The following is a 16,972-nucleotide window of genomic DNA, read 5'->3' as shown; positions in this document are numbered from 1 at the left end:
GGCCAAAATGAAAATAATTTTCTTCCTGAAACATTGGATAACAAAATGTGAACAATTTCAGCAGGGAAATAGTGGTTTGGTTTTTTTGTTGACTGCCATGTGGCGAATGCTGGTATTTCCATTTGACTGTGGAAAAAAAAATAGCAGCTGCTTTTCTTATTGAATTAATGTGATCTCAGGATAATTTCTAAAAACCTATTTACTTGGTGTCTTTAACATGTCATTTTTATTCTTTTCATTTTTCTGAATGAAAATAGGCGTTGTAAGTTGGGTACATAATTCCCTTCTGAAGCCACATGCTGCCCATAATGTCATGGCCTTGGAGCCAGCATTTTAAACTAGAAACTTAAAGGTCTGCATGTTCCAGAACTGCATTTTATACCAATATCATCAGAATGTCTAATAAATCCAGACATGATTGTCAGTGCTGCTAATTCCACAGAAAGAAAGGTGCAGGGTGGTTCTGGCAGCTGCAATGTCACATTGGTGATGTCATTGCTGTGACAGAATAGCAAGTGATGTGGCTTTTCTACTGGAGTCTTTGCTCAGTGGTGTCTTAAGTGTTTTTGGGATTAAATGAAGTGGGAAGTGGGGTGGAGTTACCTTCAGAGGAGGTCAAATAGGAGACCTTTTATGCTTCAAGACTGTTCACAGAATCACAGAATATGCTGAGCTGGAAGGGACCCACAAGGATCATCCAGTCCAACCCTTCGCCCTGCACAGGACCATCCCCAAGTGCTCAAACCATGTGCGTGAGAGTATCATGTTCACCTTCTCTCCCTAGATGACCAAGTCCTCTGATTTAGGTGAGACTGTTTGCAGTGGTGAACAAAATCAGTCAAGGAACACAAGGATAACTCTGCATTTTACAGATGTTTACAGCCTGATGGGCTTTACTGCATCATTTTGTGGAGTGCTGGCATGAGTCTCTAACAGAGTAAATTAAAGTCCTACATTGACAAAGAGGATGGCTTGGAGGAGGAAGGTTCCCCTGGCACACATCCATGATTGCATCCAGTGTGGTGCACAGACTTATTTCTGTGCCTGCACCCAGCACTGATGCAGTGGGAGACCACACCAGTGACAGGAGAGGGTGAAGTGTAAATCAATGAATGGCTTGATCCTCCTGCTTTAGCTGTTACGGGCTATTGCTCTTTTCTTTGGGGACTTTAGTGTCTGTAATTAGTTATCTTGAATGGAAAGATTTTTTTCTCTTATTGAACATGTGAGAAATTTGGGGATGTTAATCAGCAGAGCATAACCTTTTCTTAACTTGCTCTTTTTATAGTCCCGGAGAATTAACATTTATCTTAGGGCAGCACAAGAATTTGGCATTTGTATGAAGTGAACTGATTCTCCACCCTTTCTCTTTCTTTATACATAACAAAAACTGAACTCTCTGATAGACTCATCAACAGAATATATTTGTGGGCTTTGAAGTGTAAATTGTGAATTTGTGTGTCTCAACATGACTTTGGGGCACCATGTGTAAGCACATGCATGTCTGTGTCCTGGATTAGTTACAGTCTAATTAAAGTAGTTCCTGAAAACTGCATACTTCCACGTATAGGTAGACACATAAAAGTAGCTTGATTTTTTTTTTCATGAGTTCTGAACTCTTACAGTTCTTGTAGGATTAAAGAGAAATCAAGGAAATTCAGCAACTCTAGATCTTGTTGCATGTTCACATGCCAAAATAATTCTTTAGATGCTCATCTGTAAATGATCAGTTTTCCTAGTGTTGGCTAATTTTTCAGCTGCTTTAGGGTGCTTCTCAGTGCTATGGTGGAGCTTGGAAGGAAAGGCAATTCTAATTTACTTTCCTCTTCCCCAGCAGGTTCAGGTTCATTTGGTTGAGAAATGACACAGTCTGGGGTAATTTAGCAGCCCCTTTGGACTGGCCTCTCTTTGCTGCTTTGGAAGTCCTTTACAGAGATTTTTGGCAGCTGATGGTGTCAACTGCTGCCTCATTGGGAGTGTTTTGCTTGACCATATTAGTACAGCTGTAACAGGTCCTTCGGTTTCCAAAATGGTTGGGCTTTTACCATGCCCCATCCAAATGCAGTGCACATATTAATGCAAATTAAGGATCATTGTAAAATCAATTGCCTTTTCTTCACTGATTTTGGCTCAGAAGCAGCCAATTTAATACTGACATCCAGGCAAGTGAGTAAGGAATGAACTGGTTGATGACCTTGGTTTCCCAAAGGCTTTATGTACTTGACATTTTGATGTCTGCTTGATTTACACATTTACCCCAGCTTTGAAATGTTAGGTGAACAGAGATTTCCAAACTATCTTCTGTCTTTCAAGAGCAAAATCCACAGTTATCTGTCTTCTCCCTTTCCCTCTAGTAGTCCAGAAAACCTCATTTTAATTCTCTAACAGCATAAAATGGACTGCCAAGTTTTCCTTGTTTCACTTTTGGTCATTCCCTGGGGCTTGCTGAACAAGGTTAGTACCCCAAAATGAAGTTTTATTGCAGGGTCTCATTTCACTTAAAATCAATGTAGAATTTAGAAGTTTAGCTGCTTCTGCACACAGCTTGTAAAAGGCCACTTACAAAATGGCTTTCAAAGATTTATGAAGACTTGCATGGTACAGAGGCTGAAAGGAAGTTTAATTACATTCAGCTCTTGGTCATTTCTGTGTCTGAAGATGTGCCCATGTACTGTCATCTCAAAAACCATCTAAGAAAATAAAATTGATCAGTGAGCCTTCTGGCTAAAAGGAAAATGAGTGCTTTGTCATCTGCCTGTGGAGCCTGTGTGCTCAATCACTGCCATCTCCCTGGTGCTCGCCCCTGACTCTCCATCACTGAGATTTGTCCAAAGTTTAAATCAAACATTATTTTATACTGAGGCCTTCTCTGTAAATAATAGAACCCTTCTCTTGACATACTCACATGTACTTCACTGTTCTATAAGGAAATAATTTAATCTAGTCCATGCAAACATTTTGCTTTAGAGACAGTCAAATGTACATCTTGTTTTGTATCGGTTTATGAAGAGTACTCAGACAAAAACTTGGCAAGTTGCTGTCACCTAATGAATGACATCTCTTCTTACAAAGCTCTGATTAAAACCAACAAATAATATGGGAATATCTTATTTGCTTATGGAGGAAACTTGGTTCTAAGAGTGGGTATGTGTAGGTCCCTTCAGGTACAGTAATTCACTGGCTAATAATTCCAGAAGCCATAAATCTCTCTGTTGGAGGTTCTATGAACAGCAGTGCTGAAAAATCGGGGAGTACTGCTGAGATGATAGTCTGAATGATGATTGAGTTTTCCTAGAGAGCCTTTATCTGTGCTTAAAATTGTAGGTAATGTTTTTAAATTAAACCATAATAGAAGTTCATTGAGCCTACAGAGTGGTTTGTGTGTCCCCTCTTTAAGTGGTTTATCATTTTCTGTAGAATTACTCTCGGTCTTTGCATCCAAGACAAATGTTTGCGTTGCTGTCAAAACGGGGCATTTTACCTTTTTCTGAGCTGAAGCAGCAACAGGATGGGAGGAAGGTTCTCCCTCTAATTCCCTGTGCTGGGAGGCTCATATGCTTCCTGATGGCCCTCCTGGGCAAGGGCATCTCCTAGGAAGAGGTGGGGTTCTTGGAGAGGAAGGTTTAACAGTTTGCTGAGGTTTTATGCACATGGCAATGTCACTTTGGCAATATAGTAGACCCCGACAGGATTCATGTGTTGACTCCACAGCACTGTCTGGAGCTGGATAAGCTAAAAGCACTCCAGAACACATCTTGCAGACTTTTTAGGAGATTTCCTATCAACTGATGAACAAAGTTTGCATTCAAGTTGTACCCATATATTGTAATCAAGGTTTTGTATAGGGACCTATATAGAAAAGAGGTACTTATTCCTTTTGAAACTTTAGCATGTTTTTTAAGGTTGTAACCCCATATAAAGTTGTATTTCAACTACATTAGTAGGTTTTTTCAGTGATTAACTAGAAGTTAAATTTTGGGCACATATACCAGTGTGATGTCGATTCTTTTCTAAAATGTTACATTAAAAAAGGAAAAAAGATTTTATTTTTCTGTGGCAGATCTGTGGGTGTCACACAGGGGGTTTGGGCAGTTGCGCTCCCAAAGACAGTGACAGATACATGACCTGGCAACTCCCAAGTTTTCTATGTCTAGCAGAAATTTTCAAAAATTACAGTAACAGATAGCAAAGAATCTTGAGAACTTGTGGGGTTTTCTTAGTTTTAAAATCCCAGATAAACATGACACACTGAACTTTTTTATGTATATGAATAAAGAATTGCATTCCCGAGGTGCTGTGGTTGTGGTATGACGATCCATCCCTTTGTGTGATGGATGATTTTGAGCCCTCTGTACTGGACTTGAGGTTCTGTGAAGCCATTGAGAAAAATATGCCATCAAGGAGAAAAATCAGAGTTTTTCATGATTCCTTCATGAATTGCTATTTAGTTCGTACTATACTGAAATAAATGTACATGTAATTACCTATGAGTATTTTCTCTTTTACACCTGCTTATATACTTGGGTGTGTTTTTCTAAGGAAATCTGTAGTTGATTAAAATTACTGTGAGTTTTCTTAAGATAATTGGTACCAAATGAACCTGTGCACCATGTGTGTATGCATATGTGCAAATACATAAAATTATGCATATATGTATGCACATAGGTGCATATGTATGCACAGATAATGGGAAATATCTTTCACTTAGCAATTAATTTAATATTCTTCAATCTGTGTGGTATCTTAGAGGTCATTCTGCACCACAGTGTTTTGTATTTTCCTCTACACTGGTGCTATACAAACCTATAAAAATGCTAATTGTCCCCAGGAAGATATAGACTCTTATAAGTGTGTATGGGATTGTTTTTCAGCCCAGTGATATAGAAGGAGGTGTTATTTCAGGTTTATAATTTGAATGTGTACATAATTTGAATGAATACAACTTTGACAGTTTATTAGTTAGAAAAGAAGAAAAAAGACAGTGCTGTGTCGTTCTCCAGCAAATTGATTGCCAGGAGCATGTTATTGACTTTGGTGATAATATCATTATATATTTTACAGTGGTAAAATCAAGAAATTTAGATTATGCTCTGAGGGCTTCACACATTTAAATAAAGGATATAGCCATTTCTGGGGTTATTGGCTTAGATTAGCAGGTGCTATGAAGAATGTTTAGTGTGTTACGAGGACAGAAAGAGCAAGTGTTCTTATTGCTGCGATGCTTTGGTTTATTTTCTTTTTCTATTTAAGAAAGACGCTCACTTACAGATCCCCTGGGAGGATGAAAAGCATTTGCTCTAAATGTTAACATATTAATACAGTGTTATCTCAGTGTTCTGTTGGGTAAAGAGCCGAAATCAGGTGTAATCCTTGACTTGTACCAAGAGTGAGGATAAGTCTTCTTGAAACATTCACTAAAATATACAGTGCCTGGAAAGCAGACCTTAAATGAGCTGCAGGCTGCAAAATTAAGAGCATTGTGGGGAGCGAGATAATTCGAACACAGCTCTCCCTCTTGCTGTCAAAGGCAGGGTGTGGTACTGCCTTGGGTGCAGCTTCCCGAGGAGCCCTAGTCCCTGCTGCTGCTGGGTACGGCCCTGGGAGCACCTGCCTCTATCACTCAGCTTGGGCTGTGGATCTTCCACAGTAGTTTATTTCCCTCTTGGACTGTTTGCCAGTCACCTCTTGGGATTGACTGGACTTGGAGTTGAGTACTTGGGGGTTTGGGTTCGGGGCTGTCTCTAGCTTGCCTGAGGGAGTCTTGGTTTAATTAAGGTATATTACCTTGAATAAAAATGATTGACTGCATTACAAACCTTGTTTATTACTTCTAGAGTAGCTTTAGGGAGATGGATGAAGTACCTTAACACTGATCATGCTGATATCTCTGCTTTAAATGCGAGCTCAGAAGCACTTTGCACCACCCAGCTCTGGGGATTTGTTGCTCTCTAAAAGACCGTGAAAGTCCAAGTGCAATGTCACAACTCAGCAGCAAAGATCATGTTGTCCTACTCATCAGGAGCAGGGGGTCCAGCTGGAATACATATGGCTTAAGGCTGTGTGGTGACATCTACGTAAGTAGATAATAATAAAATAATTACTCTAACATTTACATTTTAAGGGCCTCTGAGGACTATACACTGCAAACAAAACTTTTCTTACCTGGGTCAAGAGCGGCACATTTTCTAATTAAAAGTGATCTCCTTCCTAAACTGAGTTTGTGTGACCTTTTTAGGGGGGTTTTGGCTTCCTTGGAAGGTGGAAGCTGTGGAGGAGCAAAGATGGACTCCACTTATTACATGGAAGGAAAGAGGGAGTCGCTTTCTTGGGTGGGTTCCTGGCACAGAAAGCTCTCTAGTTTAGTGGTTTAATGTTATCATTTACCCTCCCCCGAAACTTAAGAATTACAGTGTTGTAATTCAGATATCTCTGATTTATGAAGTTTCAAATACAGAAAGAACCTTGTTCAAGAACTGTCACTAAAAAAAAACCTTTTTCTTTTTTGATGAGAGTCTGGACTATCTGCTTTCTAAGTGTCTGGTGTGCAAACAAAGTATTGCCCCACATGAACCTCACACCTCATGGGTGCTGTAAAATCGTCTGTACTGACAGTATCATACAGTAATTTCCTCTGCAGGTAGAAAGTTTTTCAGTGCTGATTACAGCACCAAAATTTGGGAATATGGCATGAATATGGATGGGAGGAGATCTGGGTATATGTGAGAAATGGTGACTGTTGCAGATGGCTGATGTACAATATAGGGCAGTGTGCGTGCTCTGTGCCTTGCACGGGACATATGCTCTAGGGTTTTACGGATGAGTTTGTACTCTCTAGTAATTTGCAGCTTCTACCACAGTTTCAAATAACTACATCATTTTCAGGTTGATGATTTTTCCCAGTCATTTATCCCAAAAGCACTTTATCCTACTTAATCTGGGTCATAATTGACATGGGACTATTGCATAAGCAGAACACAGCCATGAGGTGTGTTTGAATGGGCTGTTAATGTCAGGGATTTAGTTACGTGCAGTAAAACAGATCAGAGGTTGGAATAAGTATAAATGTTCAAATAACTGATGAATGCAAGGTCACAGTCACAACTTGGACTCAGAAGACACTCCTGAACACTTACATACTCATGCTATTAGCTCACAGCTGCCTTTGGCCCTAAGGAAGACATAAGGTTGGAAATTTTTAGTAAGGAAGCTGTTGGAATTGGATTGTATTTATTGCAAATCAACAGGATGCCTTTGCGAGTATAAAAGACATATGGAAAAGTCCGCTGTTATCACTGTACTTTGTTGTGTCTCCAGATGTTTTCCCTCCTGCCCCGCTCCGGAGGCTGAAAGTGGAAAATGTTTTTTCGTTGTTTTTAGCTGGTGGTGCCAACATCTGCCTTGATGTTTCCCTGGGGAATGTTATTAGCACTGCTGAGAGTTTCTGATGCATCATTTGTGTCTCATTTGCCTTTTTTTTTTAATTTTTAATACAATATAATGTAAGAGCATGAAGTTTGAACCCTGTTCAATTCTTTTGTGGGAGCAGGGGTGAGAACAGATCAAGGGGGACAGTTGGGTGGCTGCTGAAGTATCACGGCAGCACTTAGCAGCTACCTTATTTTTAAGGGGCTATGAATGAGGCATAAAACATTGCTCTGAGCTGATATTTTTCTTTGAAAGAAATAGCATTTGCGAGCTCAAACATACTTAAAGATCTGAAAATGCTTAATATAGCTTCATTTTTTAATATACATTTAATCCATCATTAGCTCACAGCATGGACAGTGCTCTACTCTGGGGGGAGAAGAACCAAATGAGTATCTTCATTTGGAAATACTCTTTGCTGGTCATATATACTCATAATGGTATTGTAAAAATTTCAGTTCCGTAGTTTTGAACCTAAAGTTTATTCATCCAGTTGATGGGTGTGTAAATTAGCAAGTTGACCCAAGTTTGACTGCTGAAGAAGGTGCTTCTAATAGAAATGCCAAACAAAATAACATTTTCCCCAAAAGCTTCTGTACTTCTCCTTATCAAAAAACAGATGCACAGTAGCAGATTTTATTAATTTTTCAATGCTTAAATCTGACCTTTTAAATAGGACTGAGCTTTGGAGAAAATTTGGGCCAGAATTCTCAAATGTAGGTGTCTAAAACTAGGCTCTGACCTGTGGTTGATTTATAGAAGACTATGGTTCTTGGTTCATTCTTTTACACTAACTGGAATGATGGGGCAGAATCTGTGATTAGAGCTCTTAGGTGGTAATGGTATAAATTTTAACAATGTCAGATCATGTTGTTTTGGAGGAATCAGATGGGTCCAAGAAACTACAAATTCTTTAAAGATCTTACAGTTTTGCTTGCTGATTTGTACCTTTCATGTTGTTTGTTTGGTTCCCTTTTTGGTTGCAATTATTTACAGCTCACTGCTGGTTTTTTGAGGTCCTAGCAAGAAATTCCACAGACAGCTGCAAAATATATTTTTAATCAATTTTTGGAAGACTCATTCCCTAACTAACATATTTCTTCCAGTTAAGACACAATAAAAACTGTTCTGCAGATACTCAGGGAGGGGGGGGAAAGTCTTCCTGACAAAGATGTCCCTTTTGTGAATTGCTGTGGTGTCACGGTCGTGTGGTTCAGGCCAGTCTGAGCATTGTAATTTAGGTACATTTGGTGGTGTGATTTAACCCCAGCTGACAACTGAATACTGCCCAGCCACTCAGTTCTCTCCCAGCAGAATGAGGGGAAGAGAACTGGAAGGGTAAAAGTGAGAGAACTCGTGGGTTGAGGTAAGGATAGCTTAATAGTTGAAATGTTGTTGTTGTTATTTTTATTTTTATTATTATTAATTTGGTAATGGGAAGAAAAATAGTGCAAAAAGAGAGGTAAAACCCAAGAAAGACAGGTGATGCCAATGAAAACCAGTTGCTCACCACTAACCAGTGTGCAGCCAGTCACAGAATCATAGAATTATTTGGAGTGGAAAATACTTGTAAGATCATTGAGTCCAACCATTCCCTCAGCACTGCCAAGCCCACCACTAAACCATGTCCCCAAGTGCCACATCCACACATCTTTTAAATCCCTCCAGGGATGGTGACTCCAGCAGTTCCCTGGGCAGCCTGCTCAGCACTATTTCCAGCACAGATCCAAAACACAGCCCCATATGAGCTCCTATGAAGAAAACCAGCACAATTGGCCTTATCCATACAGTGGTCTCTTCCCCCCAATTGTTTTTTTATTAAGAAACATATTTGCCTTTTTTTAAGCTTCTCAGGGTGAGCGTGCAAGAGCAGCCTTTGCTAGTTCTGTTTTTTTTGTGTATGCCTATAAGCAAAAAGAATAGAACAAGGAGACAGTATTTCTTGTGAGGGTTCTAAAGCAGTAATATTCTGTAGGCAAATAATATAATTTGGTTATCCATCTTTCAAATGTTAATGGTCTAAATATGGTTGATACAATTAGATAAGTCAGTATACAAGGAAATAGTAGCATGTTTCTGTTGGAGTTTTGTCTGCAAAATGTACAATTCTCATGTGTATTGGGATTAAAACAACTCGTACAGATCACAAGTTTTCAGATCCATGAGCTCTGATTCAGGTTTATCTCTTACTTCTGCAAAACTAATTTGTGTGCAAATTTTGTGCAGAAGATTTTGTATGGCAACAATTCCACTGTGAATTCATTTGAGGCAGTGAGGCCAAAGGGTTTTATTGAACTAGTACTTTCCTTCTAATTTTATTGAAATGTTTGTGTGTTTCAGTGTTGAGATAGGAGTTAGATCTAATTTACCACTTAATTGTGTTTATTCATTTATTTTCCTTTACACTCATGTAAATTACCTTGTTTCCCTTTTGTCTTTTCAGGTCAGGATCGCAGCGAAGCCACTTTAATAAAGAGGTTTAAAGGTGACGGTGTCCGATACAAAGCAAAACTGATTGGGATAGATGAGGTTTCTGCAGCACGAGGAGACAAGTTATGCCAAGACTCCATGATGAAGCTCAAGGTGCAGTGAAACTTGTAATACTTAATATTGTGGGGTCAAAGGGAGCAAATTTCAGCTTGAACTTTTACTCGTTCTCCTTTCGTGACACTGAGTCTCGGTCTGGTTAATTATGTATTGAAATCAGTCAATTTTACATGAACTCCTGGCTGGTATTGCTTATCCTGGTTTAATTTTCATACATTATCTCTGAGTTCAGTAGTTATTCGTGATTGACACCACTGCAATTTGTCCACAAATTATAAACAACACATCTGCAAATTGAATAATTTTATTATGCAAAAGGAGAAGTAAAGCACTGTGGAGAGAAATGGTGTATCAGAATATTTTCTATGACATTGCTAATCAACTACAGCCCTGCCTGTGGCCATTACCTCCTATGGGGATGGGCAGGAAGGTGTTAGTGGCAGTGTTGGGTGTAGGTAGCCAGATATAGAGGGGACCTGTGTCCTCACTGGAAGGAGAATGCCTTGCATCTATAATGGCAGGACTCATGGGTTACAAAATCAGGAGGCAGTGCACTGGGAGGATGGAGCATGAGATGATAAAGAGAAGTCCTCAGAGTTTTGTGGAAGAAATTGAGCAGTGGCAAGGGCAGATTTGAGTAGAGTGTGAACTTGGAGATTAGACAGAGTCTGAAAGCACCAGTGGTGTCAGAGCGATGATGACATCTCTCTGGCTGAGACTTTTCTCATGCCCCTCAAAGAGCATGAGAGCTGTTTATAGGAAGCATCCTTTCTCTTACCCTGGGACATGTGGAAGACCTTGTGTCATTGGGAAGGAGGGAGGGATAGGTTGTGTTTTCCTGGAGCGCAGTGTCGGCTGTTGACTTGCCATCTGCATTGTAGGTTACGAGCTAGTTCTAGGAGTAAACCTTTTGCAGTTTTTTCCCTTTTTTTTATTTCCTACCGGTCCTCTCCCCACCACTCTGCCAAGAGAGCTGATGGATTTCTATTGCTGATTTTTTCAGGAGGAGAAATCACTAAATGGTGTCTTGTTCACTACCAACCTGCAGAGTTCCAGTCCCAGCTATCTGGGAGGAATAAGTTATTCATTAAGAAACAGCATGGGGTGACATCCCTCCTATGGTTCAACAATCTAAAAGCAAGATCTGGTAGATAATTTACAAATCAGTTTTATGGAAAGCAAAAACTAATCTGCTCTAAAAGGTGTTCTATTGATATGTCACATTGGCCACAATATTCCTAGCTGATTTAAATGTGTGCTGGGTATTTCTCACTGTTTCATAGTTTTTAGAAGGAATTGGGGAGAGCTGCTACTGTTCTGCTGCACAAGCTTTTTTGTCTCTCTCCTCCATGGATTACTATTTCCACATCTCTCAGATACCTGATAACCTGTTTGCATGGTGGGAATATTAATCTAAACAGTCCTGGGAAATGACTAAAACTATTAAGGAAAGGGACCACTAGAAATTCACATTTGGTGGCCTAACATAAAGTTTTGGGCTCTGGAAATCCAGTGTCCTACGACATGGGTTTTAAGGCCACCCATAAAGTTTTGGGGTGACTTTTGATATCATGTCTGTAATGACAACAATGATCTCATGAAGGTCTTAGAACTTAAGTTAGTGGTTCTTAAAACATGTTGAAATTTCAGATAGCCAGATAAAGGCTAAATATTTTCATTAATTTAGGAGTGCAATTGATTGCATTTGGTCTTAGTACGGTGTTGTTGGTCAGGACAGACTCCTGAGAAGGTGGAAACAGAAGCTGCTATTATAGTTACACTGAGGTAGAGTGGTGCATGAGATGATATCGGCAAGTTCACTTAGAAAGTAAAAGTCTGAGTTTACAGCACAGGTGTAGTTATATTTTGAGAAGAATGTTTTTCTTCTATAAAAAGCTCAGTTTGCTTATTCCAAATAAATGTGCCCATGAAGTAAGCTGAAGCTTGTTGGCATTTTCTTTCCTCTGCTCCTTGTTGGGTTTTTTCCTTTAAAAAAAAAAACAACAACAACAACCACAAAAAAAAAAAAAAAACAAAAAAAAAAAAAAACCACAACAGAGCAGCTTATAGCTGGGAAAAGTGTGCTAGAGATGACCTTCAGCTTCCATGAAAACAAATTTCATGGAGGATTAGCTAGTGAGGTGGCTGGAGGTGGGAGCGCATTTGAAATGCTCTCTTGGTAGCATAAAGAGATCTGATAGCTTGAAAAAAGAGAAGAAGCCAGAAGTAAGAGGAGGACTGTTCCTGGAAAGCCTTGAAGTTTTCCCAGAAAAGTGGGGAATAGTCCACAAGCAAATCTGTGCTCTGCTGTGGCACCTGAAAGAGTCATGAAATCAACCAAACTGTTCTTTTTTTCCGTAGGGAATTGTTGCTGCGGCTCGTTCGAAAGGAGAACATAAACAAAAAGTCTTCTTGACAGTTTCCTTTGGGGGAATCAAAATCTTTGATGAAAAGACAGGGGTAAGTAAAATGATCAGTGGATGGAGCAGAATTGAATCTTTTCATGGATGTTTCTTTAGAAGCGTTTCCTGACTGGGCTGTGACATCTCACCAGCGTAAACACACGTGAAGCATCTGAGAAGCTTGATAAAGGGCCAGTCATTACATGACTTGTAGAGTGTAGCATGGAGACATGGTTTATTATAAAGCCATGTCCTGGATATTGCTCCTGAACCACTTACTGGAGTACACAGATTCTCCTTATGCTCACAGCTCTGAGTCCAGAAGTGGCAAAAAGGGATTTGTTTTCCTTCAGCAGATAAAAAAATCGTGTCTTTGAAATGCCAGCCCAGTATTTGCAGAAGACTGCAGGAGTCCATGGGTCACACTGGTATCTGTGCCCATACAGGTTTTCTCATCCATCCTGGGTCCAGCTGCACCCCATCCTCTGGATGCTGCTTAAGACTCCTCAGCAGTACAGGTCAGGTGACTTTTGAGGGTCTCATGACAAGGGATTAGGATTAGAGGTGAGAATTGCCTTGGACTGGGCTCCTTGTCTCAGAGTAGGCTGAGGGGATGAAAACAAGCTGGAACAGGGAGCTGTGGGCAACTCCAGAAGAGTGAAGCTGATCTTCCCCCCTGATGCCTGAGATAGAGAGAGAAAAGGAAGAGCAGTGTGGGCTGGGGAGCAGCATGCATTTAGCTGGGATTGTCCTCAAGATGTCCCAGGGTAGTCATAAGAATTTCTGTCAGATCCATAATTCCACACGAATGCAGCTGTATGTAGTCACCATAGTGTGATATATCCTATTAACAGCAATGCCAGTCTTCAGTGAGGAACCCAGTAACCATCAGAATCGGAGCTCATGTGTTGTCAGTGGTAGAAAAATTATATATTGTATGGAATGGGAGGCAAAAAGCACTGGAAAGTTTGAAGTTGCCATGTAGAGCTGCCAAGCAGCACCTTCCCCAGTAACATCTGATTGAGGAAGTTGCAGAGATTTCCATGTCTTACGCAGTTTTTGCCATAGCAATACCCTGTTTGATTTTTTAAATTGCTCCAAAAGAAGAAACCTAAGCAAAACATTATACTACTTAGATATAAAGCAACAACACACAAACTGTTTTAATCATAATTAAGAAGATTTTTACAGCAGTTGAAGCTCTGCCTTGAATTTTAAAAAGCTCTTGATTTAATCTTTTGGAAGATTAACTATTTAACATGATGCCAGAAATAAAACCCTACTGATGATAGATGAAATTATCTTTGCCAGTTAATTTATATTATTAGAAAATCAATGTCGTTGAGCTCACTGATATGTAATACGAGTAGTTAGTAATGAAAAGCTCATTTGGGATGTGTTGTGTACAGCCTGTGTAAAGTATTCATACAAAAGCAGTGTTGCAGAGAACATTGCTGGGGTTACAGAAAATAGAAAATGTTAGAATTAGGACTGTCAGTGAAAATTACACTCAGGTCACAGTTACTTTCCTAAGACTAAAGCCTTTTCTTGGAAAAATAAAAAAGAAGAAAGAGAAAGACTAGTCCTTTTGCCCTTGTCTTTGAATGTTTTTCAAACATTGGATTTCTCTGCATAGAATAAAGAGGGGAAAGGGGATGTGTTTTAGAAACAAAGGTGTGCTTTATTCCAGTTGTCTTTCCTGCAGCATCCTGCACGCTCTCCTGTCTGCAGCTGGTGAGGTGGGGACATGGGAACAGTTTCCTTCATTTCATAACTCTGACACCGTGTACTCTAAATCTGACACATCTATATCATCCTTATAGTAAACCTGTCACTCACTCACTGAGGCTTAGAATGAAACCTCTAAATCCACCTTCCAAATGTCTGCCCCTGAGCTGCTGGAGTGATGGACAGGAATATTGAGTTGTCCTTCTTGGAACAGGACTGTGACAAAGGGCTGTGGAAAGCTTTCGACATCAGTTTTTACGTGTTTTGAAAGCAGGAGAATCATGCTTTCCATGCCAAGGTTTTGAAGCAGGAGTGCATGAAATCCTCTGCTGGTTTTTCAGAGCCACCATCCCTTTGGCTTTTTCCATGGCTTGGGTCTCTCCATGTCCCAAAGTTTCACACTCTCATCCCATTATAGACTGTCTCATCCAGCCTGTCTCTGCTTTGCCACGAGTTGTCATCTCATTCCCATTCCTATTGGGAATCTCAACATCTGAAATATGCAAATTAATGGACAGATCCTGGCAGAGTCTCCAGGCTCTTGGAGCACTGCTGAGGCAAGATTCTTCCCACAGCACAAGAGACAAATATTTAGGGGTGATGCACCATGTCTCATCCATACAGCTATGGCTCATCCTGGTGGAATGCTGAGAGATGTCAGCTGGCAGAGCAGTAAATGAGACCATCTGTGTAGTCTCACCTCAATGTCTGTATGCTAAAATGACCCCAAAGAAAGCTGCATCACTGCTATGATGAGGAGCCTCCTAGAAGGCAAAATTAGGTGATGCAGAACACTGACAATCCCATCCTTGATTTAGAAAAATCCCACAAACTGGCAAAACTGGGAATGTACAGTTTCTTGGCCTGGATCTTCTGATGGGAAGGAAGCAAAAGGGGTTGCAAGAAGGTTATGTTTCTCTCACACTGGTCTTGTGATATCCATGTTAAACTTTGGAGTTTATAAAGTTTGGAGACTAATGTTTACATTCATACAACAGGGAAAAAAATAGCCCTTAATAGGGAACAGCCAGATAATCCTGCATTTGCTTTCTCCTCCTTTAACAGCCCACTCTGCCCCCACCTTGCATTCTCCCTTAGTTGTATTTCCATCATTTTGGAATTCCCAAAAGGATATTTTGGGCCACAGAGCTCATTTATTGTTTATTTTTAAAGATTATTTACCTCTTCAGAATGTCCTTTCTTAACTTTTACCATTGGGTATTGCTATCACGTCCGCCACAGTGGCAGTCTGGTGTGATAGAAAAGAGAAAAAAATATTCTGAAAAAATGTGGGCTTCTGTATGTTGAATGTCTTGTAGGCTGCCATTGGATTTTAATTTATCACAATAAAAAAATCAATTTGTAGCTCAAAACTAGCAAATTTTTTTTTTAAATTGGCAGTGTCATAGCTGACTTCATACAGATGATTTAGGGGAATTACTCCATAATTCGTTACAGATGAAAGGCTGTAGTTGGGTTACTACTGAAAATGATAAGCAGGGTTTTTTCCCCCTGTACTTTATAGCTCTCTTTAATATGTTCCAGACCTAATATTCATCAAAAAATATTGATTTTAATAATGCTGTTATTCCAGCCATCAGGAATTCTGCCCTTTGAGTAAATTTATCCATGAAGGAGAGTAGGGTGAAGGTGGAATATCATTTGTAAAGAGTTTATCTCACCAAGAAAAATGCAAGAAGGATTTGCTGTGAGTTTACACTGTAGATGCAATACAATATAGTTCCTCTACAGCACTGCAATAGAAATAATAACAATCCTTTCTTATATTCCATCATTCCATGCCATGGATCCATCCATCCCACTTGCTTTCTCCAGAATGCCAAATATATACCTCACAGAAGGGAAATACATCTCTCTGGGTTTTTAACATAAAAAATCTACCATAATTATTGCTAGACCCATGCTTTCTCTACCCATTGCCACTTGAGAGATTTCATGGCTGCATATTATATGAAAATAATTTTTCATAATTTATTCTGTCGTATCCATCTTGGTTATATCTCATGCTGCAGTATATTCTTCATTAGTCATATTTCATGAGAGTTCTTTTAGATTTTCAAAAGCATGTTGAAGGCAAAAATGCAAATAATTGCATTATGTTATTTAATATTCTTTTCAGGGTGGAACTTAGTGGTTGGTGATTTCTTTAGAAAGCAACAAAAGCCATAACTCTGCATATAGAAGAGTATGCAAAATTTTTAAAGGCCCATCATTGTTGGTTAGCTATTTATGAGTGTTATTTTGTTAATCACACACATCAGGCCATCTCCCTGTGATAGCTTAGTAATGCTTCATTAGATGTGCGTGACTAATATGGGCTCCATGAAGAGCCTGTAATTGTCTCATTGTTTATTTATGTGACAATAAATCTTTGTTTACTGTAGGTTACTTTCCAAAAATGTATTTGAAACTAATAATTAAATTCTATAAAATGCTCGGGAAAACATTTTCTTCTACATTCATGCAGTGAGCTGTGCTTTTAAACTCTTGTTATTTCTAGTTGACTTTAATGGAAAACTCAGACATTGTGAGAAAGAAATAAGATAAACTCAAAAAATTAATATTTGGCTTTAAAGTATTATTTCTGTTAAAGTAAAATTTTAAATAAATCATGAATATGCAAATTACCAGAATATGCCATAATATGTAGCTCTGTATGAGGTATTGTTGTAGCTTATTTATCTAGATTCTTCCATTGTCCAAAAAGCATGATAGATTGCTGTCATTATCTTGTTTATTTATGGCAAATACCCTGAACAGATGGATTGTAACCCAGTTGATGAAGATGACAGTCACCTCACCAGTTTTTTTCCTATTTTGTCCTGTGTAGCACCCTAAAAGTGAGTTTC

General features: G+C 39.3%; 1 protein-coding gene across 15 annotated transcripts in view; it reads left to right on the top strand.

The window, feature by feature from the left end:
- The window catches only part of DAB1 (DAB1, reelin adaptor protein), a 434,644-nt gene that overhangs the window by 364,679 nt on the left and 52,993 nt on the right, over positions 1–16,972 (top strand). For all 15 annotated transcript variants that reach the window (XR_003528595.1, XM_027648959.1, XM_027648964.1 and 12 more), the window contains 2 exons: positions 9,869–10,008; positions 12,334–12,432. Coding sequence is in view for 14 of the 15 variants with exons in the window: in XM_027648959.1 (XP_027504760.1) it covers positions 9,869–10,008; positions 12,334–12,432 (239 nt within the window). In the remaining variant the exon portion in view is untranslated. The remainder of the gene's footprint in view (positions 1–9,868; positions 10,009–12,333; positions 12,433–16,972) is intronic.

This window comes from Corapipo altera, unplaced genomic scaffold (assembly GCF_003945725.1).
Source record: "Corapipo altera isolate COAL_440 unplaced genomic scaffold, ASM394572v1 112, whole genome shotgun sequence".
In the NCBI taxonomy this organism is placed as follows: Eukaryota; Metazoa; Chordata; class Aves; order Passeriformes; family Pipridae; genus Corapipo; species Corapipo altera.
This window is presented reverse-complemented; position numbering and strand designations above follow the sequence as displayed.